The 27,015-nt window shown below is 40.3% G+C and overlaps 1 protein-coding gene across 7 annotated transcripts in view; it reads right to left on the reverse strand.

Moving 5' to 3' along the window:
* epha3 (eph receptor A3) overlaps positions 1 to 24,592 on the reverse strand; it is a 61,557-nt gene extending 36,965 nt beyond the window's left edge. For 4 of the 7 annotated variants that reach the window (XM_037240191.1, XM_037240193.1, XM_037240190.1 and 1 more), the window contains exons 1-4: positions 24,399 to 24,592; positions 18,779 to 18,843; positions 13,443 to 13,454; positions 12,110 to 12,770 (exon numbers count right to left, since the gene is read on the reverse strand). In XM_037240191.1, the coding sequence (XP_037096086.1) occupies positions 12,110 to 12,770; positions 13,443 to 13,454; positions 18,779 to 18,843; positions 24,399 to 24,492 (832 nt within the window). In that variant the 5' untranslated portion in view covers positions 24,493 to 24,592. The remainder of the gene's footprint in view (positions 1 to 12,109; positions 12,771 to 13,442; positions 13,455 to 18,778; positions 18,844 to 24,398) is intronic. The other 3 variants (XM_037240195.1, XM_037240194.1, XM_037240196.1) reach the window with 2 other exon arrangements.
* Between the last annotated feature and the right edge of the window lie 2,423 nt (positions 24,593 to 27,015).

Consider the following 27,015-nt stretch of genomic DNA (forward strand, 5'->3'; position numbering starts at 1 on the left):
AGGATTATCCCCAACAAAGGGCTCATCTTTGTCAGCCCTCACTGTCCCATCACGCGTTTCAGTGTCAACGTGGCTGACATCAAGTCGAAGGGCAGTGCTGTCAGGGTGGCCAAAGACTGACGTGCGGGGGGGCTTGTCAGGGCGACTAGAGCCCCAAGACAATACCCTTACAGTGGGGATGAAGACCGCATGAATGACCAGAGGAAATCACGGGGCTAGTAGGAATGTCCCCCCGCTGGGCGCACACATGGTATTGCGCTTTGTGGAAGGGTGATAACCTCCACCCAGAACAGTCTGTCATTAAAAACAAATCTGGCATCCGGAGTTGTGATTGCAGACAAATACATCATGTTGGCAAACAGACAAGATGCTCAACTTTATGGTCTTTAGCCACATTTCCAGTGAGCGCTGCTAACCTCTCGTATCATCTCGGTAGAGCATATCCCGCCAATATATTCAACAAAAACAAAAGTGACACCAGAGTCACATTCAAGTCACATTCTGCCAATATAATATTATTTGGACGCAAGCAATCATAACCCCCACGAATGAATTGGATATTTTGAAACAAACTAGCCAATGATTATGGTCAGTAAAAATCCATATGCCATTTTGCCTCACCTGCAAAAAGGATCATCTCAAGCTGCGCAAACAGTAGCAGTGCAGTTGCACGCAGCCTCCGTTTCAAGCCACACAAGGAGGCATTAATTAAGGGGCCACTCGGATTAGCCTGCGGGCTGCCCATCCCTGATCTAGACGTACACCTAATGAACACCTTTACACCAGAGAGTCTGATGTAATACGAAACACAGCACGAGTAGGCCAATGTAGTACGAGAACTTAAATCAAGATCAAAGCAAAATGCTTGTGGCTGTTACGCACTTTTACATTTTTCTTAGTAAAGCCACAATCACACTTCGCACCCTGAGAGCAAAGGCGACCACAATGTAATTTTCTGTCAGCGCTTGTGTTTTGCATCATATTGCATTTTCCTACCAACAGGCAGATTACTGGGACTGAAATACAGTGGCTCAGATCATGATGACCCATGTGTATTCCTTGTTTTATTTCTTTTGTAACTAGGAAATGTTCAGTCTTATTGATTTGCATGTAATCATATTAACAGATCATATAAATACCTAAGTGGTTGCTTTTAAAAAGTGCAGTGAGAGACATTTAGTAATATTTCCTGTGTGGAACCACAAGTTTTCACTTTTCCAAGTTGAAAGTGTATTTTAGAAACCATCATAACAAACAGTTCAAGCCAAACCGTGATTTTCCGCCCCAAAATTTAACCCGATCTTTTTTGTGAAAAATATTATATTGGCAATTTGCAGCACTTGTGGAACATATCTCGTCATTGTTTCTAGTTAATAAAATTTTAGGAGAAGACTTTTCCTCCTTCTGTGTGAATACAAGTTTGAATCAGTCGGTATTTGAGCAGATTTAGTTTCCTTCATTCCTAATCACCAGTAAGCATGACTCGGCTTAATTTCCCCTATGATCTTAATTACTGAACAGACAAGCTGTGATATGTCCAGGAACATACTGCATATATGTAAACATATTCCAATGTTAACCAGATGTTAAGAATCGCGTGCAACTAATTCAAAGCGATGTGCTGTGCTGTATGGAACTTCACAGACTTCATCATTCCCGCTGCAAGCGTCTGCTGTGTCGTCTTTTTTTTTTTCCATCACTGTTTTCTTAGGCTCATAAATGGTAAGACAAATTAACCAGGCCACAGAAATGGATGGGAATGAACAGACGGAGGCCATGATTGATGGCATTATTATAAAGTGGCACATCTCGCTTAACGGAACTTTTGGCGATATTACAAGTTGAATGTTGTAGCACACGTACAAAACAAAACAAAGATGGAAAGACATTGTAATGTTTAGGCTTATAATACATTGATTAAAAAAAAAAGTATCATTCACGTCCATGAGAAACTCACATACTTCACAACAAATGTATATCCTCTAAAAAACACACACACACAAACAACCACAAAGTATTAGCTGACTCACACAAAAGTGTGATGAAGCCTTTTCTTCCCCCCACCTGGGGACAATTTAACCGAGAAAAAAAACTAAAGCATGTTAGTAATTAACGCTGAACCCCAGTAATTTAACAGACCAATAGCAGAGTTGTGTAATGGTGCATTTTCCAAGTGTGAAAAAAAAGTTTACAGAGTCCAAGTTCTCATGCCCAGAAGGAATAAAACCAACTGGCTCCTTTAGATTTTTTTTAAGGCTATGGCACAATGCAAGTATGATTGACGGTCATGATGCAAGATGATCACCAAATAATCAAAAGATGTGTACAGCCTCAGTTAGTAGGTGGGCATCGTAATTAACACCTTATTTTGCCGATAATTGGATGCAGTGTAATTTACGAGGCAGCGAGCGGCCATGTCTCCCTTCATCTCACATGCACCTCGTCTATCAACCTCCAAATCACTTGCGTGTGTGTATGTGTGTGTGTCACTACGCGAGACATTAGCATGGTAAGTACATGCAGATGGCAGTCATAGTAACCTTTCAGGAGCCATTTACATGTAAATCAATGGATTAATTGTCCAAAACTCATTAGGCTAGGGATCTCATCAATAACACACATCAGTGACATCAGAGACCTGGAATTCATGCTGATCATTGTTTTAGTAAATGCTTTAATCCAAAAACAGGAATTTACTGGCAACCTTTAAAGCTACAAAAAAACAGCACAAGTGATAAAATGCCAGAATTCCTAGTATTGACTATAAAAGGTAGAAAAAAAACTTCTAACATAAGGCATGTGAGGAGAGTCCTCATGGTGTTCTTTCATTTCTTAATCAAAGACGGTCCTGCTAAATCCCGTTCGAACACTTCGGTATGGCCTCCCCGTGCTGAAATTGGACATTTAACGGAAAAAGACTAGTCGAGTGGAAGGAATGGAAAACCTGATGGCGTGTATCGCAGGCGTAGGTCGTGCCACCTTCACCATGACAAATACCTGCTGCCATGTATCTGAACAGGCGGAGATGAGGGGAAATGAATTGGAGGTGGGAAATCTGTGGATGATGACTCAAGTAATTTTCTTGGACACTGCTGTCTGATACTTTTTTTTTCTTCTCCAGACTGCTCCCATGCAGCTTTGTGCGTGCGTATGAGGGAGAAAAAATATGTGCATGAGTGTGTGTAATTTCTAAGAAAGGTCATTGCTCATCTGCACTGTGTCCCGGAACCTTTAAAGGTTAGATCTTTTGTCCTGCTTTAAGTAACGCATTAATATCCCTCCAGGAAGAACAATTTAGAAGAATACAGAACGATGTTTGCAGGTACCTTTTTTTTCCATGCATACGCAATTGTGAAGAGTTCATTTGCAGAGACAATGAGTTGAATGTAAATTTAAACATGGCTGCTTGAGAATGTAGCGCACGGTCAACGGGAGAGGCTAAAAGGCCAAGCTAGAGATGAGGAAAGAAGCACACCCAAACATCCACACAGCTGCAGGCCTTTAAGGTCGTCCGTGTTGCAGTCGCCATGCTTGACTGCACTGAGCATGCTCAGTTGTGTTTGGCATTCAGAGTGCAGGGCAGTTAAAAGGCCCGATCGCTGAGGCTTGACGGCTTTTAATCAGCGCACACCAACTCACATGCACTTATATGCATACAGAGCGCTATGTAGCTCGCACCCAAATGACCCACTGCCACACTTGTGCACCTAAGCACTCACACACTAGAGGGCACGTCATTCCATCTGACACCATTTCCAAGTCAAGCGCTACGGCTGAGGGGAAATGTCACCGTTCTGCCTTTTGCAAGTGGACAGAGAAGCGTGGAGCGGGCGATAAATGAGTGTGCGGTGAGCTTTTGCGTTATCTCTGTCAACTGCAGTAGCAGGCTCGTGGATGGATAAAAACTGAGCAGATGGATTATTTACACCATAGGTGTCAAAGCCAAGGCCCGCGGGCCAGATATGGCTCGCCACATCATTTTATGTGGCCCCCGAAGACCAATTGTGCATCAACTTCATCTGTCAATACTAAAGTTGCAGATTGTCTTCACTTTTAAATTATACAGATATTGCTAGCAATTTTTGTTACGATTGATCTTTTAAAAATATTTGAACAGTTTTGACTAATTTCCGGTTTCAAACTTAGTTATTCAGGTAGAAGTTGTCTGTAAGTAACCGTGCCCCACTAGATGCTGATATAACTAAGATTACATTCAAAACAAAAAAATCTTAGACGTAAGTAGTATCAGATTTCTGAATCATTGTTCTGTTTTCAATCAATAAGCCCCAAATATCATAAATTGGAACGGCAATATGCACAACAACCCTAATTTGTTACAGCCCCCAGATTCCACACAACCACAGGATGTGTGTGAGTGTCTGTGTATGAAAGTGTTGAGGATGCCTTTATGCAGTGGTAAGCACATCGTCTTCTTGTCCTCACCACCGCTACTTTACTAATCACTTGTATGCAGTATATTGACAGATGTGTCTCTTCCACTTAAATTGTGCATTTATTTCTCTCTCTCTCTTTCTCTCTCGTTTTTCCTGGCTCTATCACAGACATAAGTGGTGGAACATATGGCTAGCTCCCATTATCTTTTCAAAAATGAAAAAAGTAGTGCAGTTTAGGAATAATAATGCTGAAGCAATACAGTATATGGAGCTGAGACTTGAATTTGATCGGCCAGTGAGATTCCTGAAATTGCACAGGCTCATTTATTAGGTCAATCTTTAATCTTTTGGATGTTACGTGACGTTAATCTCACATAATGATCATTGAGAGGAAGCAAAAAGAAAGATCAGCATCTTGAAAGATCAAAACGATCATTTTAGACTTTAATTGAAGACTGTGCTGACACAAAGAAAAGCACAAGTAAGATAAAATTGCTAAAAAGTCGTATTGATGTTAAATTGAGCCCTGTTATGTCTACTGAGGAGAAAATTTCCAGGCTTATCGTGAATGTCTTTGTCACAGGTCATAATATTAGGTACGCATGGACAGTCCCTCCTGGGAGTAAATTAAACTGAGTGTCATCTTAATAAAAGCAAGACTCTTGTATGGGTCTCAATTAAATGCATACACCTACAGCATGTAACACCGATTTCCCTCAGGATATTCTGCTTACACAAATTAATTAAGATGAGAGACACAAAAAATCTGAGCAAAGTTGACTTAGCGGGAACAGCAACAAACGCCGAAGAAGTAAAAGCGTAGCTAAACACCAATTTGCTCATTTACTGTTCATTAAGATCATTTTTCACATTTTGCATTTATCAGCAGCTCGCCTATTTCCACGTTCTGTTTAAGCTGTGTAACAAAATACTAATTAAATAAAATAGCCTAATATCTATGCCATGATAAATATAACCATGACAATATTAGTCAGTCCCATCAGGCGAGTAAAAATGTCCTAAGGGCAATTTCGAGTATTCAATGAACTGAACAAAAAAGAAAAATTCCATGAAGCAAAAAGCCAGACCAGACCATCCCAAAATAAAAATCTACTTGGGCCAGGCAAGTAACATGCTGTGATAATAAAGCAAGAGTGTGCGTTACAAAGTGTGACATCATCAAGCAATATATGAAAACTGTGCGAATCATCTAACACAAAATTTTAGTCTGGGGAGACGAGTACAGAGCCGCACTATTTAATACGGGAAAAAGAGAAAGAGACGGAGCTGAACCATAGCAATTATTTCCAGTGAAAACAGATGTTGCTTCACTGTCATTGAACAGTTTTGTGGAAATTCTTGTCACGCTTGCATCTGTGACAAAGCAGTGCGCCTGAGATTAGACGGCTGCTGCGCGACAGGCATTGATGTGGCTGGAAGCTTCCTTCACAAAATTGCAGCTGTGCAGTGACAAGATGCTCCTGAAAACAATGTAAAAATGCTGCCATATATGTCTACGGGAGCTGTTTACATATGTAAGACACTTGACAGATGCGGCGCTCAGATGAGCATGCTTCACACGTAATATAAGCCTTTTCTATATTCTTTATGTCTGACATCTTATTCGTATTCAGTTCACCTATCAAGCAGTGATGGATTGACTTCCCTGTTATGTCACGTGTGTTTCCAAACATCCACAGCGTCAGTAAACACAACATTTCCCACAATGTCCATCCTGCGGTCACTGTAAGACCACCCACCCACACATGACTTATATTCACACACACGCACACACTAAAATCCACGTTGGGAAAAATTCCACACCCATCAATTGCAAAAATATCCTTTGCATGCAAACATTTATAAACAAAATGTTGCCCTGCATTTGTATCTTTCATTTACTGTGGAAAGACACAAAACCACACGCATCGAATCTGTAAGCGCACACGCTCGCACACAAAGACTGACCACTGGGAAGTGGTGCTGTCAACTGGCCAGGCTTCTTCAACAAATAAACACCCTAGCTATCCATCCTTTCAATGAATGTATTGTGTGCGTGTGTGTGTGCGTATACATGTGTCCATTCGGGTGTGTTTGTTTCTGTGTTAAGTTGAATTCCTGAGCCTGTGGTTACCAGCAGCTTTGAAGTCCCAACATTACGAGGGCCCCAGGGTGACAGGCTTACCCGCGATCCCCAGCTTGCAGTGGAAGGCCCATAAAGACAAGCGCCACAAATGACCCCCCCCCCCCCCCCCTTTTTGCATCCTTGGCTTGGGTCTGCTCATTTACCCCCTACAAACACTAAACACACAAGTCCAGTTCATTGGTATTTTAGAACCCCTCTTTTTTCCAGGGGGACACATTCCCAACTCACCTGTATCCTAATCGGTGAAAATCCACGATAGGCTCGAGATCATGGGTGTCAAACTCAAGGGCCGGGGGCCAGATGCGGCCCGCCGTATCATTGTATGTGGCCCGCGAAGACCAATTATGCATCGACTTTATGTGTCAATACTAAAATTACAAATTGTCTTCACCTTTAAAAAAAATAGAACATTGAGAGCAATTTTTATTAGTATTAATCTATTTAAAATATTTGAACCGTTTTTACTTTACCATATCACATGCTATAAAGACATTGAAATTGAATAAGACTCACATAAACCCACTACGACACACTTTTAAAGTATTCCTTAGCTCCCAAATATGCTTTAAAATTGACAGATAGAATAAAAGAGACTCAATATTATAAAACACAAACCAGACTCCCCAATTTCATTGACTCCATAGTCATCTCCTCAGCTTAATGTTAACATAGAGGATAATATGAAATGCCAGAGACAGGCTAACAAGTTAGCATCGATATTGGAGTACAGTATAAACCTACAAACAGCTGCTACTGTCACCCACGTAGAGCAGGAACACATGCAAAGCGCATCCAACATCACTCACAAGCACATATTGTCTTTGCTCTGTTTAGATTTAGTAGAACGGGGTACACTGTGCGTGTGCATACACGTATTCGTATAAGCACATTTGTAACCATGCACTGTGTAACTTTGCAAAGGATAAGCACACGAGTGTGTTTTATTTTAACTTTCTGGCCCACTCTTTCTCTACCACACACAAACACCCAGGCACGCACACGCACACATGCAGAAGGATCAGTACATGCTCCAGCGGTCAGAATTATTGCTGAGTTGCCTTGCTTTGTCAATTCCAGTCTTTGAATTAATGGGGTCTCTAATTAACTACACGCTCATCCTCTTGCCTCTCTCTTTTCACTTTTTCCACACTCCCTTCTTTTTGTTGCTCCCCCCTCCCCAGTCAGATTTTCCTCCAGGCTGCTGTGTAGTGGAGTGGTATGATTACTGCAGCCCCCTCACCACGATTTTTAATTAGCTTTGTGTATACATCAAGGCTATGAAGGAGTCCCAAAAAGTCAAAGTCATGTGCTAATAAGAATTTATATTGCCATTCTTTGTTTTGTATCAGTTTATGAAAAAACAACCAACAATCTCTTCGCAACTTCTCAAAGACAAAATATATATATACTTTTTTGTTTTTTAACTATTATGCATGTTAATAAGACCATCTCTCCAACTGGAGCACTCAATCCAAACCGTGTCCTTTCTTCTCGCCTCTTCTTTTTTTTTTTCTTTCTTAGCTCCAAAATGGCTACATTCCAGCGAGCACCCAGCCAAAAGGCTGCAGCAGAGAAAGCCTTCACGCTAAACTAAAGTGACAAGGGAGGAGAGGACGGACGCAATAGAACACTAGCCTAGAACACAGCCATATACACTATAGCACTTCATTTACCAAAACAAGAAAATAAAAGTCCATATAAGTACCGGACATTGCAACTTGATGATTTGATACGAATAGCTGTGTTGAAAATATGCGTGCATTCTGCTGGATGTCTCTGAGCAGTATTAAATTACTCCAACCACAAAAAGCAATGTGGCCCGAATCTGGTCAGCAAACCGTAGAAGACATTATCTGGAGTAAAAGTATCATTTCTAGCTGAATGCTGCTGGAGTGGAGAAAAATTGCTCAGTTTACTCTTGGAAGATAGAAATACAGCACAGAGATGTATACAATACAGATGTACGCTCATGTGTGAGTAGAGATGACACGTTCTCAAGAGACGAGTGGTTATATAACGCTCAACACAAACAAAGCCAGACTTTCTAAGGGAGTAAAAGAGAACTAATTAATGTGATTTTATTGAAGCCATCTTAAAAATCTGGCTAGAAATGTGTGAGAAAAACTAGAGCAGTTATCCATTCATTAATTATCATTATTATTATTATTTATTTTTAATATCATTATAGAAATATGTTTAAGAAAAACTAGAGCAATTATCCATTCATTATTATTATCATCATCATTACTATTATTATTTTTATTATTATTATAATTAATATTATTATCATTATTTTTATTATTGTGATTATGATGATGATTATTATTGTTATTATTATTTATAGTAGTTGAGTTGCTGTTTGGCAGTTTGGTTAAGGTATTGTGTATCTCAACACATCAAGTGAGAACGTAAACTCTAGCCTCGCATCAACATGCAACCGGACAGCTGCTTGCATGTGCAAAATGCACATACACGGACACACGCACATTTATACACACACATCCATACTCTCCTTACAGACATCCGTTTGCTGTTTTAGGATCAAATTAAGGTTGCTGGAATTTCACACTGATGGTAGACAGGAGTCGCTGCAGTCACCTGCTGCAGTTTGTTCTAATGACAGATGAAAGACTGACTTAGCTAGATTAGATCTGGCCCCACATTCTCTACGGAAAGGCTACTCTCAAAACATACAGTAATCTGCCGACTACAGTCACGACCGCTCACATGCTGAGTCCCCGCGACATTGTCCGCTGGTGTTACACGTGATGAGATATCCAAATGCACTGCCACTGAACATACACACAAATAATGCTTGAACACACAATAAGATCATAACAGATTGCTCATGGTGTTCCATTTCGAATAACAGACATACATATGTGTCTGTATAAACAGAAAAGCGCTCTAATGTTCTCTCTTGGCCCCTCTCTCATCACGCCAGAGGTTAATGGAAGATCCCGCATTACTGCTCCAGCCGTGATGAAAAATAAAACAAAATATTCAACAAAGAGCAGTTTGAATCACTAACTCACAAATACATCCAATGCCAACAGCGCTCTCGTCACATTCCATGCCCAAATTCCTTCCGATTCAGCAATGACCTGATTATTCAGCTGTAAGATTAACTTTTGTTTGTGGGCATTTACGCTGTTATCGGCGTGAACACAGCTGAACTGTAAAGTAGACTTGCACCAATTTTAAATATTTAATTATCATTTGGATAAAAATCATGCATAGTCAATAGCGCACGGACATTCCCAGAATCAGATTTTCCTCCCTCCAGATTTGCCAAGCCTTCAGTTGCTCCTTATCTCTGGGTGTCCCTGCCTTCATTTTTGATCCTGCCACCGATATTGTCTGTGAGTAATATATGGCTTCCACATGCCAGCATTTCTCAGTTTTAGCTGTCTACTGCATTGTAAATATATGTTCAGCTTCCTTGCTATCACTCTGTAAGGTGACCTAACTGCATACACTCATCTGTCTGTTAACACAGAGGGCCTGGGCAGCGAGTTGTGCTCTGGGGCCCACGGTGGCTGCACGTGGGGGATGCAGGGGCCTGTTGATGCAGCTGTCCCACTCCAGAGTAACATAAGACCTTATTAGAGTCCATTAGAGCACTTTGAATTCAATAAGAGATTGTCCAGTACATCCAAACATTCACACAATTCACAGGGAGGTAGGAAGTGAAAGACGGCAGATTGGCTCAAGGGGGTTGCTGTTGGCTACAAGCTGCTGTTTGCTAGCATAATGCTTTAAATGCAGATTTGTATACAAACTGAAGCATCAATGTGACATTTATGAACCTCGGATATTACGTCTATGAACATCGTTAGTATACCAGTCATGCTTTTAGGAGTTCTAATAATATTTCAGCAGTATCAGGTCATCACCTAGGTCAGCAGCAAATGCATTTGACTGCATGGTCAATGTCTTCTTCTAGACATTATCAGAAAAGCAAGAACCCACGATAATCGTCATTCATCAGAGCGGGACAAGTATACATTTGTTTTGCTATCTTTTGACGTTTTGTTAGTACAGGTTACCCGCATGATAACAAAATACAAAGTCAGTGAGTCTGCCAGAGGTCCACTATCCCAGAAAAGAAGTTCCCTTGGCCCCACCAGCAGGAGGTTAACCCGTGACACTCTCTTTGATCTTTAATTAACTAAGAGCCCGGCTCTGGTAAGCAGAAGGTGAATCAACGTGGCGGTATTTGCAACCAGATATCATAAAAGAGCTGCAGATATTTTTCCCTAGACTGTGAAAGAAGAGCATTAGAATCATTGTGGACAGCTTGTGCCGGAATGTTTGCTTCCAACACATTAATATTCTGGAGCAGCACATATAGAATGACATAAACCACGGTTGCCAGCCACATCGAAGACAGCTTGGGGTTTTATAGCACATGCTGTGTCTGCAAGCACTTTTGGCTTCAATTTTAAAAAAATGTAAACACATGCATAAACCAGAAGAGCATGAATTAAACAGGAAGTAGCCCAAAACCACCGATATCTGTAATCTCAGAGTTTCCAAAACAATTTTAGAAAAAGCTGCAGTGGTCATGTGATGGCCTTTATACATAGTGAGAAAAGAAGCAGGAGGGATGAATGGTCAAACGATGATGTTTGAGTTCTGTTCAAACATCGTGTGAACGAAGGTGACCTATTTTCTCTGTTTGCCCAGCACATATTGAAAGATGAAACGGAAAATGACATTTCAAGAACCATGAAGAAAAAAACTGTGCAGGACATACTATATGTTTAAATCTGTTGCTAAAAAACATATTACAGGTCAAGTAGAAGAAAACTGTCCTATCCTCTTGCAACCAGCTGACAACTCACGTCCGTCATCTGCATATCCTGCATGATAATGACGTAAGCAGACTTTACGCCAAAATTGGGCCGAAGGATAGCTGGGAACCACTTCCATGGTGTCAAGACTCTTTCAGGTTGAAATTGAGCGTCTCCAGACTTGATTTAATACCGACTCACTCACGTCTCCTCCAACACCCACAACCACCACCGCAGTTATTTTGTATTTGACCATTCACTCTCCAACCCTCTACTTTTTTCTGTCTTATCGCTTCCATTCTTGGTTTTCTGGTTCAGATCTCCGCAAAATTAATGATGTGACACAGAGTGGCTTACTATCAAACTACCGTGTGCGGAACACTACAGCCAAGACCTGGATAACACATCATGTATAAATGGAAAAATAAATGTGTGACTGCTGATTCATCCTCCCCCACTATGGTTTTCCTTGGGTTCTTTTGAACACACTACACACACGAGACACACATGCATCAAGTTAAAACAAAAGATTGGACATTTTATGTTGTAAAGCTTCTGGGTTGACAGATATGGGGTGTGAAAGTGTTCACATCAAAAACGTCTGGATATTTGGTAAATGCATTTTAAGACATCCAATTCAAAGACATACGGCACTGCGTGATCAGAGAGGTGGATTTAAGAATCTATAAAAGAAACTCAATGCTACATGGGAAGGTGACAGACGCAATAAAATGACCAATGATGAATGCATGCAAGAATAAAAAGTGTCTTACTTTTACAGGTGTTGCTTCTTTCTTCGTGGCCTGGGTTGCACAGACACTTCCCGATTGGCACGAGCCACTCGCCCTCTGTGCTGCAGTACATTCGTGGAGCTTCCTCCTCTTTGGAGTTATTGACACATAAACCTTTCACCTCAACCAGTGACTGGGAGTCCACTGGTACCGTGTCAGGAAAGGAGGCCAGATTCTTCACTATATTTGGGCACTTTTTAAAGTAAACCCTCACAGATACTAAAGCTACACAGGCACCCACATCCTGGAATGCCAGGTAGAAGCCCTTCTTTGTCAAGGGTCCAACTTCACGCACTTCGGTGTTGAGTTTGAGAATGCGGTCGCCCAGGTCCATTTGCGTAAAACTTTCATCCGCAGCTATGGTGTCGATCTTGGAAAACTGGTGTTCTCGGAAGTGACTGCCTTGGTCATCATCTGTCTCCAAGTAGAGAAGGTTGAAGGTCTCTTTGCATGTGCCCAGGACTAATGGGATTGAGTTGCAGTCCCTCAGTGTGAACTTGAGTTCCACGTAGATTTTCTGGGCTGACTGACGAGGGATCCAGTTGGTGCGAAGCCAGTTGTTCTGGCTGTACTCCATTACATTGCACACCTGGAAAGTCCTGATGGGCGTATAATGCTCATCCACCCCACTGATCTCCTCCCACTGAAAAAAAAATGGATGGAAAGGGACAAAGGGCAGAAGTAGGGAAAGACGAGTAGAGGTACAAGATAGGAAAGGTCGCAGAGGTAAATCCAGGAGAAAATTTGGCAGAGAAAGTAAAGGAGGGAAAGTAAGATAGAAGCCATAAAAATGAAAGATCAGGAAAGAGTCAAAGAATGAGAATGTGCAAGAAAAGCATTTTGGGAGAACAGAAGAAGAAAGAAGGAAAGCATCAGAGAAGCAGAAATAAGGAAAATAGGGAAGGATAATAGAGAGAAAAAAGAACGTTATTGCCATTCTGCAAGTTTTACACTTTTTGTTTTTAGATTCAGACAGATCCATGCTGAAATCTAAACATTAAAGGGTGGGAAAATACCACTACCAGATCTCTTATAGTGCATTTGATTTTGAACTATTTGATCACATGTTCTAGAGATAGAAAGATGAATATCAGTATAAATTGAGGGATGTTCTTGAATATAAAAAAAAAACATCTCGTAGTGTTTTTTCCCACCCAGTTTACTAACAGTTGATCTACAAGTGAGGACTGCAGTCTTTGGCTAGCTACGTCATAGAAATGCTACTAGAAACGTGCGGTAACTACTACGAAAATAAAGAAGCTACAAAGTATGGAGAGATTTCAGTGTATACCAGGAACGTTCATGGCTATCTTACATTTTCCCTCCACTGGAAGAAAGCGATGAGAGAGGAAAGGAGACAAGAAAGCGGGGTCATTCCTTTTGAATTCAACACAATGGGTAGACTCATTGATCATGCGCTTTGGCTTGGCACTTCAGGAAAATCAACAGTGAACTCGAGAAATGACGAATGGGCAAACACCTGAAACACTGCGTTCATTGTGGTTACATTGACAGACATTAGAATGATTGGGTCGAAAGAGATGCTTTGTTCTCTTCTGGCAAACTAAAGAATGGATGGACGTCTGGACGGGCAGCTCTTTGGACTAACAAAGGTAGACACACTAAGTGGAACCAGAATTATTGGCACTTTTTGGACAAGTGTTACTTGAAATTGAAACCTTTCTTAGTTCATGTGGCACTGTACACCCACAGAAGGTTCTTTAAAGCGTGAACACATGACCAGTTTTGGTTGTTTCTCTTCTCTATTACCAATTTTGTTGCCATTGTGTGTGTGCAAATTACATCTTTTGAGTTTTCAAGGACCTCTCAGGCTTAAGGATAGCCACTTGCTTTTCAAAAACTTCAAGTGAAAGTCTAGAGAACTGGTGAGGGGATGCTCGCTCAAGTAGAGCTAGCACCAAAGAACAGAGTGATGGAAGAAGGACTGACCACCATAAGCTACAAAAAGGTCCTTGAAATTCCATTGGTGATTATCCTCCACTGTTGTAGTTTCACAGCATCACCTCATTCATCAGTGGAGTCTAAGATCTTGATAGGTCGAACAAAAACAGGCAAACGTAGACATACTTGAGTGCTATGGCTAAATAAAGTGAACATTACACTGTTGGCTAATTTTTACGTACAATAAAAGTTTATATAGAGTATTTTATTTACTCCTGATTTAAAATAGTCAGCTGACACTTGCAGAAATTGAGGTGAGATGTCAGACACTCAGCTGAAAAAGCTTCAGCTCACCGGTGACCTCAAACGGGATAAGCCATAGTAGGTACATGGACTAGCGATATTAACTGCCGATCGACAATTGAACGTTTCGAAGGTCAATAATCTCCAACTGTGGAGACAGAGACGCTTGCTTCCCAAACATGTCTCAATAATTAAAAGCAACAAGCGGACAAGTCTTTTGTTTATCACCAAGTGGGTGAACCCCCCTCCCATTGGCTGCTAATTGACATATAACAACACTAGGGCCCTACACTGGTCCTTGTGACCTCTGCCCCCTGCCCCCCATGGTCACAGCTGGGCCACTGTTTGGTGTGATCTTGTCCCAAGTTTCTCTGATCTTTGCTGTAGGTGAAGCAACTTAAGGGACAGTAAAACGAGAGTGCAGTAACATGAGCCGTTAAAGAAATTACGGCTATGGCAACAGGCACGTCCCAGCAGTTCACCCGCTTCAAAGAAAGGTCAATTAGAGTTAACGGACCAGTATAGAGGCCAGGGTAGGGCAACAATGCTTTCAGACCAAGAAACAAGATGGAAGGTAAGCATCCTAAATTATATAAAAAAAATAATTAGTAATGAAACTTTGGGGTGACTGTTAACCTTGTGATGCTCGTCAGTATATTTCTATGTACTTTCTTTATTGTAAAATTCACCATCTAAATAAAAGACATGATTATACAAAACATACAAAAGACTAATGGTGATACCTGAGTACGTAATGGTTTGATCACTGAATGTTTTTTTTCCTCCACAGTAGGATAGGACTGTCCATAACAAGTGTGCAGCTATCTTGCACTCTGGCCTCTGTAGGGGTCACGATGGGTCACAGACACGACAACTGCTGCATATCAGTCAAAGGCATTTCTTCAGCCTCTGTTATCCAAAAGCAGCACGCATTGTATACTTCCTATGCTTGACTTTTCTGTCATTCTTGAAGAAAACTGCCTCATTTGGGGTTTTTCATAAACAAGGAAAGATGTGAGTGTGTTTTATGTTCACTACACAGACGAGCTGGTATAAATAAAACCATGCCAGCGTCAATTCAGGCAAGATTGTGTACAACTTGTAATTATTACCGTCTGCAATTTCCATGATGTGATGGGAAAAGGCACTTTTTGGCAGTCGTGTGGAGCTATAGACACAATTACAAGGATGTCTTTTTATTTAGCAGTCAAATTGACTCAGGACTTCTTTATACGGATGCCAACATACCAAATGACTTGCAGAGGAAAGGAAATATGCAGGAAAAGTTTGATGAGAAAGTTTATAATAATTTTCCCACAATTGGTAAATATCTGCGATATGTGGAGACCTTGAGAAATTATTACTTTGATCACTCCAAGACATTTTTAACAAATTTAATTTTTTTTTAAATAGATGTGAGCCAGTTTCTGTCTGTGAATGTGCCTTTAAGAGGCATGGCCTAATGAGCTGGCGCTTAAACTGAGTCTGTATGTGAGTGTCAGGGCATGAGCTGGTGCATGAAAGCGCTCATTGTCTTTATTTGTTTTACTGTTCTCCTAGCCTTTAATAGATGTCTGAATACAAGGGGATTACAGTCAGCAAGTGTAATGTAAAAACTACGGGCGGAAATGATGAAACATGATCTAGTAAGAGAAGACTGAATTGTTTTGCTTTTCATCAAGTTCATTTAAACTGAACAACTTGCCGATTACTGATTTTATTAGGCTGAAGCTGTTTACAGCAAATGAGGCAAATGTTTTGTGCCACAGTCTTAATGACCGGTTTTATTTGTGGAAATGTATTTATATAAGACGGTTTATAAGGCATATTACGGCGCATTGAGAGAAACAAACCAGTCTAGCAAATGAGGCAAACATCAATTTAACAAGTATTTTTATTGAGCCTTATAGTCCGAAAAATACGGTAATGTGATCCATCCATTTCTACAGTTTATCCTGATCCAGGTCATGAGGAAGCTTGAGTCTAACCCAGCCCACTGTTGACTTCAAGCAGAATACACCCAGGAGTGTTTTCTGGTCCATCGCACATCAAGACAAGCTATGTGTACCAATAAAATTCCAGTGACCAAAATTGTTTGCTATTTAGAGTTTTATTGCATTCAACTCCATCTTTTTCTCACGTTTATGATCACGAGATATGCAAAGTTGTCGACCATTGCCGCAATGTAGTTTTAGTCTCCACTGATTTCCACGACAAATACACTTAACATGGTGTACAGCCATTAATTCTATTTGCATGTCCAGAGCGTGTCTGGGGTGTTGGTTTGTTGCTGAAGAATGCTTTCAGAGCACTCAAGAATGTAATCTGTAACTCTCTTTAGTCTTGTGGACGGCTAAGCTCCCAGGACACTGCTCAGCCATCAGCCTGCCTCCCAAACAGATAAGAGTATATCTGGATCACACACATTGGCATATAGTAACACACAGACAGACACTCATCATTTCAGCCTGTCTACACTGTGAGCATCCTGGGGAGGCCGAACTCTTTAATTTGCTCCGACCGGAGCGTGTTGCGTCTCGGCGGACCAATAGCCACCGCCTCTCCGTCAATGTGAAGGCGTGTGCGTGTGTGTCAGGGCTCGGTGCCACATTATGAGAAATCATTTGTGCGCAGCAGTGTCCCAGGGCAGGCTGCTTATCGGAGCAAGTCACTAGATGACGTGAGTAATTACAGATGATTCACCTTGAGGACTTCATCATCAGCATTCTTTCCTTCCCGCTTTGTCTCTCATCGTGCCTTTCTCTTCTCTTGTCTTTTTTGTCCCTCATATCGATCAATCGCTGTCTTTTCTATCTCACATTCAGTAAGGACATTGGTTCCCCTTGCCTATGTTACCCGTCTCATTTACCAGGGTTGTAACCGAGTCCGTCATTTTAAGTCAAATTTTTACTTAAACTGTAGGCAGAGAATGTTGAATGTGAATTGGATACTTTGGTATTTAACGTCAGAGACTTGTGTCCTGCCAAAGTTAATTTCAAGTAAAATTATTGTACTTTTACTCAACTATCACATTCATACTTTTGGAGTGGAAATATTTTTTTTTAAATCACAAACGAGCTTCTTTCTTAAGCGGCATTCAATCTCACAGCCTCCACTGTAATATTACTTTGCAGAAAACTTTTAATTCTTTTTATAATCTGTCCAGGAAATTGCAGCTGTTTTTACACAGTATTTTTTAATATAAACTTTACACATAAGCAAGTTGGAAGCTTTTATATGGTGCCAGTTCCATATGCGATTGAGGAAAAACTTTTGGCAGCTCCTCTGAGCGAATGGGAATTATTTTAAGTCACAGCCAAAAAGTAACACGTAATTAAGGAAAAATAAGAAAATGCACTTGTGTTTGTGTGCGTGCGTGCGTGCGTGTGTGTGTGTGGATGTGCATATATACATGTGAGTGTGCGGGCTAGCCCTAAGGCGCAGTAGTCTAACCAGTTAGACAAATAAACTGAGCGAGAACCCACTGCTGAGACTTTGTAGTGGAGAAAAGCTGACAGATGAGCCTGCAGATTTTCTTTTAACCCAAAAGTAGTGGTGTGAGTTCATTTTAAAAAGCACACTCAAGTGTGAAATTTGCATAATGCAATCAAAACATTTTTGTTGTGGTTTAAAAAATATGTGGATGCATGCGATCATTATTGTTTAGTATCCCAGGGAAGCTACAATGTATGAAGACGGGATTCACTCGTTTCTTACAAGTTGATGTAAAATGTATTACATTCAGAAATGTGTTGAATATCATAAATGCTATTTTTAACTTGTGAATTATTTTAACTACACATTTGTTTGTATTTTTTAATTTTCCTAGTTAAAAACAAATACTAGAATTTGTGACAATTACTATTTTAAATTCAGCTGCATTTAAAAAAGTAAATAATGTCGTAAATAATTGTGGATCCTCAAATATCCCAAATTGGTTTATTAAGTATAACTGCAATAACTCAACTGCTGTGTTTTCCCAAAAAAAAAAAAAAAAGATAATACCAGGTCAATTTTGGATGTCTATCGTGCCAAAAAGAGGTTAAGCATATTGAACGATGCTTTTGTCCAAACAACCCCAAATCCCTTAATACCATAATCTTTCTTTTAAAACACACACACACACACACACACACACAAATACTGTTAACACCAATATAAACATTTTTTCTTAAGCTTCTCGACCATATGGCGAGTCCTGAAATGTTTAACCTTTAACCTGTGAGATAAAAAACGGACCAAAACATCTAAAGAAAAGTAGGTTAATCTACACTTGGTTTATTTGTCTGACATTACAAAGCGACAGAGAGCCTGTGGACATTGCGAATACAACCCTAGTCCGCGTGGCAGCAAAATCTACATGAAATATGGATATACATAATAGTAGCTGGTCAATGTCAGTAGGCTCACATGATCACAAGTTAACTGGAGACGGAGGATACTCACCCCATGAGACGGGTAGGAAATCCATCCTAACTCTCCTTGACTTGCTTTAGAATCTAACAGGTTCACTGTGGAAGGGGAAGAGAGAAAACAAAGAACATATGAGTGTCTAGTCCTTGTTAGCCCCAATTAGCCCTTATCTAATCCCACAGGAGAGATCCCCGACCTCAAGCACTCTAGCGCCGATCATGCCACTGTTTACCCAGCTGCCACACAATACGCATATTCTGCGCTTGGCAACGGTAAAGGCAGTGTCACGCAAGTATACAAGCAGAAGTTGCTAGGCACAGATATCAGAAAAGAAAACATGTCGCGATGAAAAACAAGTCATTTTTACTGATTTTATTTTTTCTTGAAACAGTAGCGACTTTACAATTCTTAGTTTCCTAGTTTTAAGCCACACAGTGAAAAAAGAAACATATGTAAGTGCTGAGAAGCATGGATTGAAGATTCAGTTAAAAACACAAGCATAAAAGTTGCAAATATTGCCACAAAACAAATATTGAACGGTTTATAACTCCAAACAGATTTTCCCAAAGTAATAAGTTGGCATTCAATATTTTTTTTTGCTTTTTTTAATCACCCCAGAAGGACACTCCACTTGACAAAACATTTGTGAGAAATCTATTGTGGGTGAATTCCAATCCCAGAACTTTGGTTCTGATTATTCATCCCAGGTTGACTGAGAAATGTGACGAGCAGTTTCTTGGCTGGAAAACACTCAGCCCTGTCAGCACTATTGGCAAAGTGGGGGGGATCAAACTTGACGGCTGACCAATTTTCATTTGCAGTCATTATGTAGCAAGCATTTTATTTCTAATTTGTATTTACACAAATGGAAAAATGTTCAAGTGAGCCAAGGAAAGAAATTTGCATTGGCTCGGCGCTGTCAGTGTTTTCTCAAGTTTCGCGGACCTGACATGAATAAAGGAGACAATCTGATCTAAATGCCGATTCAGGGATATGCATTTTAAAATGTGTTGGCGAGAGAAATCTCGAAAAACCTGACACGAGTTCTATACACAAGCTGTCATTTTCTGTCATTTTTGTCATTTTCATTTCAGCACTGCTGAGTTGGAGGAATAAGCAATGGAAAGCAATAGTACCAGCCACACACTGTGCCTGTGATCACACCCACAAAGGCAGAAAAACATTTTGTTTTTTTGTAAATAAAATAACTGACCATGAGAAAAACAGCAAGAAAATAAATGTATATGAGCAATTCAAATGTAGCAAGCAAAAGAAAAATGCCCTCGATTCATGTCCCTGATGAGATTTGAATATGTACTGAACTTTTCTTCTGAATATTTTCTAACTATAATTCCCTAAGTGCAACCCTTTTGAAAATATTGCAAAATATGACGGTTTTTTGCTCCAAGATATGTTTTCAGCACAGCATGTCTACTGTGCTAATGGAGTATGCTGCTGCCAAATCTGACGATTTTTGTTGTGGTTGTTTTGCCTATAGTCATGGGGGCTCAAAACGACGCTTGAACAAACTACATGAAGCCCACGAAAATTGTCCAATTTGAACATAACAGCGCAGCTTCCTATTACATTATATTGGGATCTCAGCTTCACACAAACATATGCAAAGCATCGACATTTGCAAGAGTATGAACAAAAACATTCTGGTGAAATAGAGAAGGGACGCCAGACCCTGACAATAGAAAACTGAAATTGCGAAATCTACTTTTGCTGAAGATGGAACGATTTTGTTACATTCCACTGTCTAGCTTGTCAGACAAGATTTTCTCTACGCAAGCAGCATTATCAAAGACATACTCTCCACTTTCTACGAGTTCATCTTGTGGTTTCACACTAGAAGAAAGCTCCTATCTGGAGGTGCACGTAACTGAATTTGGATCCACCTGAACTATAGCCTCCTTGGCCCAATCAGCTATTTGAGTGGCAGCAGACACATTCCTATTAGAGTCTAATGAAGCTATCTGTTCACGTCAGATAATAGCAGCTCAGCATCCAGGGCCATTGCTTCCAATTTACATTTCTCAATGAGGCGAGCCCACCACTCAAATTGAGCCAAGCAGGGGAATTTGAGAGCAGAAAATTAAACAGCTCTTATATCGCATGCAAAGAGGGGGGGCACTCCATCCAGCTGCATTCGGCCGAGAATCCGGCACCCATACTCACACGTATATAAACACTCAATTGAAGCACAGTTCCAGAAAAATATACACATTCACACTTAAGTCCTCATCAAATTACATCCACTTGAAAACATGTTTGTTTATATTATATGGATATGGTGCACCTATAAAACATTCGAAGCAACCGAAAAGACACAAACAAAGACCGAGACGGGCACACGAGCAGACAGAGGCAGGCGCCTCGTTCATGTACGGACTTAGCAAGCTAGCATCAAGCAGCTAGTCCCGACCCGCGTGAGGGAATGCTTCTAAACGGGAAACAGTTGTATTTTTAGAAAACCGAGACAGATTGCATGTGAAATGTTTCAGAGGTCGAAACAGGTGAGTCGATATAGAACAGATACATTGGCTGGGATCATAAAATGACCCCATGTAGAGGTCAAACTGCCACGAGCAAATATAATATATTTTTCAGATTTTGTATTTTTATTATGGAAAGGGAAATTGAGGGGAAATATTTGTTACCATCCACTTTTGTGCAATTTAATCTTTGCATTTTTGATGTGCCAGTCATGGAATTGCCCCTCATTATGTGGCACCTAACAAAATAGAATAGAATAGAATAGAATAGAATAGAATAGAATAGAATAGAATAGAATAGAATAGAATAGAATAGAAAGATAGTACAGTGTAGACAGGGTTATCTTGTTATGGCTATACGTGTGCATGTGAAGGTTGGCAGGCTGCAGTACAGGCAGAGCTAGGCGACTTGTGTCTGTTTTAAAGGATGAAGTGTTCACCTCCCATTATGAATAATTCAAGTGCAGAGTCCCTCTGTCTGATGTTGCTGCTGCGTGCCCAACCCCTCTGGCCCCATTCTTCTTTCTTTCTCTTTTCTTTTATAGTCACACGCCCTATACTTATCATACACCTACGCCCCCCCCCCCCCCCCCCCCCCCCCAAAAATATATAGGCAGCATGCACTATAACAGTGGTAACCCGCAAAACGACCGATCTTATCCAAGGCCAATGTTCAACACTGTTTCTAGTCAGCGTCACCCCAGCTCTGTGATTGGTTGTCACGCATGAGCTTGCGCGTTTTAGGGGAAAGCCTATTGATGGTGTCTGATTAAGCCTGTTTTCAGCGTCTCTATCTTAAAAAATAATAATAAAAAAAAAGGGGTACGAGCACTTATAAATGCTGAACTTGGCTCTCCCCGTCAGCCGCCTAAAAATAGCGGGTTCCAGGCCTCGCGACGCCCAGCACCAAGGGCCAAATTCACACCACGTCGATACACTGCGTGTGATCAACAGTACAACTCGATGTTCCATGGGGTGGGGGGGTGCTCTTTTCGCAACACATTTTAACAAGAAAAGAAACATGAGCTGCATTGAGAATTACATTTTAAAAATACTGGATAAACGAATAAAGAAGAAACAAATCGAAGCAAATGTGTATTTTTAGGAGAAAATTAGATTTCATAATTGTAATTTATAAATATGGGGTTTAATGCATAAATTAATGTCTGACCTCCAAAGTATATATTCGTATTAATTCTAAGACGCACGTACATGTGCAACTTCGCACTGTTTTTAATCAGTATTTTATAACGATGCTCATGTCATTTCATCAACTCTGGGAGGGAAAAAAAGACCGTTGCGATTCTTAAAAGTCACCACGAAGTTTTTATTTTTTGCTACTTGGAAGTTATACACGCACGCATGCATGCACACACACACACGCAAAATCCAAAAAGCACTTTTCCAGTTCAAACAAAAAATGATTACTCAATCTATTTTTCTATTCGTCCATTGATTCTTTTTCAGTTCATTTGAAAACACACACAGGCACACATGCGCACACACGTACGTGTACACTCGCGCGCGCGCGCGCGCGCACACACGCGCACACTGAATATACATGATATTCAAGAACATATTGTTTTAGAGCGCGTTCCTGAAGTGACACATCAGTTCAGATTGATTTTTTTTTAAATCTATAAAACGTCCTTTTGAGAGTTCACCATAATTTCAGATGTAATTATTTCTTCATTCCAACTTTGTTAAAACTTGGGAGGATCCCACTTTGACCGGTTTTATTTTAAAAACTAAACAAAACCTATGCTAGCCTAAATAATAAATATTTCAAAAGTTTTTAGTAGTTGCGCCTTCACAATTTTTTAAAATAGCTCCTTGTCTTAATTTTGTATACAGGCAATAAAATAAAACTTCTAAAGTGAAATTTCTGACGGAGAACTGCCACTGCCCAAAAGTCCAAACACAGTCCAAACTTTTCACACAACTCGTCACGTTTTTTTTTTTTTCTCGATTAATGCTGTTCTACGTGAGGAAGGGACAGCATTATATGTTTTAAACTACATATACCCTTCTGATCAAAACTGGCAATATAGATTATTTTAAGAAACGTGTTGCGGTGTTAGAAACTACAGTCAGAAATTACATTGAGATCTCAAAACTTCCACAAAGCGTGTCCAAGCAAATTGTGTCAAATATATATTCAGAGAAAAGTCATTAAACTGACAAACGACATCATTAGAGTTGCTCACTATTTTTAATGTGATTTCTAACCATGGTACAATAGACATGTTAATTTATGCACTTCAACCCCCGCAGATAGACACATCCCGCATGCGCGCACTCGTCAGCTTGTTTTGATCTCAAAATACAGTGCCAAGCAATATCTGACATTAACTATGAATGCTAAACAACTTTTTAAAGTTGATGTACAAAGAACGTGCCACTTTCACTTGTTTGCGGTGCAATCAAGTGTTTACACAGGTGACTCTATACAGTCCAGTGGGGACCACGCTTCTCCTTCTGTCGCCTTTCCCATACCCCCCCCCCCCCACACACACACACACACACGCACACATTGTGTGACAAAAATCGGGCAAAAATAGGAATGACTCATTTCGAGTCATATGTACCGTTATTTGTTTTCGTGTGTTAAGTCTCAACGATCGGATTATATTAACTTTAAACGTGCATTACAAAACTACAAAGTAGAAATAAACTGTATTTGCAAACGTGTCAAAACCTAAAGAACGGCGATTGCGCGTATTTACGCACGTGCGGCTCGTAGATTGTCCATTGCCTAAAAATAGGAGCGACTGGAATCCAGATTTACGTGGCTCGGGAAACAGAACAGATCGGGAAACCTTGAAGCCTCTTTCTATCTTTTTATTGTCTTTCCGACATGTCTGGTGCATCCGTGCATTCTCCCTCATTCAAGCACTTAATCCTTATTGGAGCGATAATCCGAAATTAGGAACTCTGTCTGGTGTGTTTTTGTCTATTCGTGTTTCGGTTCATCAAGGATGCGGATAAATTAACTACGACTAAAAACTCCACATGACATACCGCATCACCTTTTCCATTGTTATGGTTTTGTTGGAATTTGGACAAATCGGACACGAGCGCAAAGCACCAGCCAAAGAAGCGAAACACGCACGCAAGAGAGCACACGCACACAAAAGAAGGCAGATTTTGCTTACCTTCATTTGAAGGATAAACGACGGAGAAAGTTGGAAGCACGAGAGACAATAAAAGCGTTAAAACGAAAAGCTGTGATCGCGAATTGCAATCCATGGCGGCGCATCAGAGGTGCATAACTCCATGAAGCCACTGACTGGTCTGAGAGCTTCTACTATGAGCGCAGCTATCTCTCCGCTCTGCAAGCTCGTGCAGGCGCTTTTCCGCTGGGTCCTACAAAGTCTGTAATAAAAGGCAGTGGGGAGAGAGAGAGGAAATATCAGTACTGCTCAACTTCAGTGTACCGGTCAGTCTTGATCAGAGGTCTGCTGAGTGAATTAAAAAATTACAAATCTGCTCTTTACCTTGTTTTTATTGATGTGTAGCCATAACGAAATACAGCAAAATGTGTGAGAATGTAGTTGAGACATTAGACAAAACTGGAGCATTTTTCACTTAAGTCACATAAATTCTACTTTCACAAACTCTAAAATTAAGCATCAAAAGAAAATAAGGCTAACTTCTATGAAAACATGGAGGAGGCTTGCTTACAGTCTGGGGCTGCTTTGCTACGTCTGATCTTTAATCTGTGCAGGGTACAATAAAATATCGAGACCGTCAAAGAATCTTGGAGCAAAATGTGCTGCTCAGTGTCAAAGAAAAAAATGGACAGAAATGGAAGAAATGTTGGTGCAAAAGTGTCATTAAGTTTCTGTATCACAAAATATCGCATTAAAGAAAAATTTGGTCCTGTCCAGTCTCTGTTGCTTTCTTTTTTTCTTTTAACAACTCTATTGGACCTTGAAAATGTCTGGTAGTGACTCAATAGAAAAGTTAACAAAAAAATAAATAAAAAAATTAAATTGGCCTCATGATGCACATCTGAAGCTAAACGTCAAAGTGCCAGTCTTCTTGCCAATGGCATTTGACAACTCCTATATTTGACAGTTTTCATTTTAAAGTTCAACGTTTCAAATTTAAGCTTGATTGGGTAGAAAATGAGGAACATAAGCATTGCTCTTGAATTGATTGCTTTGGACCTCGAGCAATAAACTAAACATACAAAAGTTGAAGGGAAAGCCCTTAAAGTTTTTGATGTTGCGGTTTTGTACAATTTGTCTTAGTCTTAATTCTTCCTCCGGCCTTGTAAAACATTCTTGTGTTTAAAAAAGGCTCTTTATAGAAAGACCTTTGAGTCCGACAGACTCCACTTGTAGAGTTTATTTCATAACAAGTGACAGTAAGGGATATTTAAACATTTCTATGGTTATCGTAAATCAAATGTGGAGAGTGGGAGCAAACTTTGGCGGTTGAAGCGGATACATCTAATTTCGAAGTGAAGGCTAAATCTTTGGGCAGTGAGGGATATTAAATCCTACTGTGTGCATGTTTCTGCGAGGGCCATTAGGGGCCCCTGACACCACTAGACTTGATCCGCAGCAAAAGCTCGCACTGACAGTGTAACGTCAGGGTCCGTGCTGAGACACCAGCTGTTGTGGTGGGGGGTTGACGGCTGCAAAGGCATTTGACATATGGGCAAAGTTAGAGGAGACAGCAACTAACAACACAGCCACTCGCTCAGATTGCTGGAAACGGCGTTTGAATTTAAATGACTTGATGATTCGTGATCCAAGTCACAAAGGCGGAAGCCAACTGAAACTTGGTTTGTAGCAATACGGACATGTTCCATATTATCTAGTGATTGTGAGGTACTCTGAAGTTATGACATGTATGACAAATAAATTCTTGAAATTTCTGGAGAATGATATATCATTGGATTTTTTTGTAACATGTTTAATTTCATTTGTATATACGGTATAGTGTATATGCACATGTGTGCTATTAGGGGCTCCTCACATTTCATTTCTTTTTCGGGGAGGGCCCGCTTTGCCTCTCCTGATGGTGTGACTCTGCTAACAGTGAGTTTCCCTGCAATCCCTGTTTTCAGCAGCATGTCAAGACTAACTTTGACTCACATTATTATGACAGATGGGGTATTGTTTGTTTTCAGTTTGGAATTGTGGTTGAAAATCTCAAATCCAATGTTTTCCAGTGTAAACCTCTTATTTGTTTTTTTTAACGGTGTATCATAACATTGTTCAATAGATTATACAAGAAATGTAATGTCCGATTGGGTTTTATGTTTTAGAATCCAGAAGTTGTAGTATACTGACATTTGTCAAGATAATTTGAAGTTACGGCCTGTTGAGTGATATAATTAAAAGCCACGTTAAAGCTTTGCCATGTGGATTTACAGCAAATTTTAATCTGTGTGTCAGTCTTCATTTTACTGCACACCATCTCAGCAATTCACTCAGTAAACATTAAATGACGTCAACAAAAGGAATTTGATACAATTCAACTGAACTGGAGTTTGGGTTTTGGATTAAAATCGACTGACATGGGGTCATGTCACGGGGTTGCTCCATGCATGTTGAGCTTGTGCTAAACTAAATCATGTGCTAGGCCAAGACCGGTCTTTGTTGAAAGTCTACAACGTCAAACAAATATTTAGCTGGTACCACGTATGACGCAAAAAAAAGATCGTGCCACTCTAAAAAAATATCAATGACATCGTCGATTAATTGTCTTTGCCCACACTTTCATCACTTTTGAGTTGAATACAAAAAAAAAAACTTT

Source organism: Syngnathus acus, chromosome 21, assembly GCF_901709675.1.
Source record: "Syngnathus acus chromosome 21, fSynAcu1.2, whole genome shotgun sequence".
In the NCBI taxonomy this organism is placed as follows: Eukaryota; Metazoa; Chordata; class Actinopteri; order Syngnathiformes; family Syngnathidae; genus Syngnathus; species Syngnathus acus.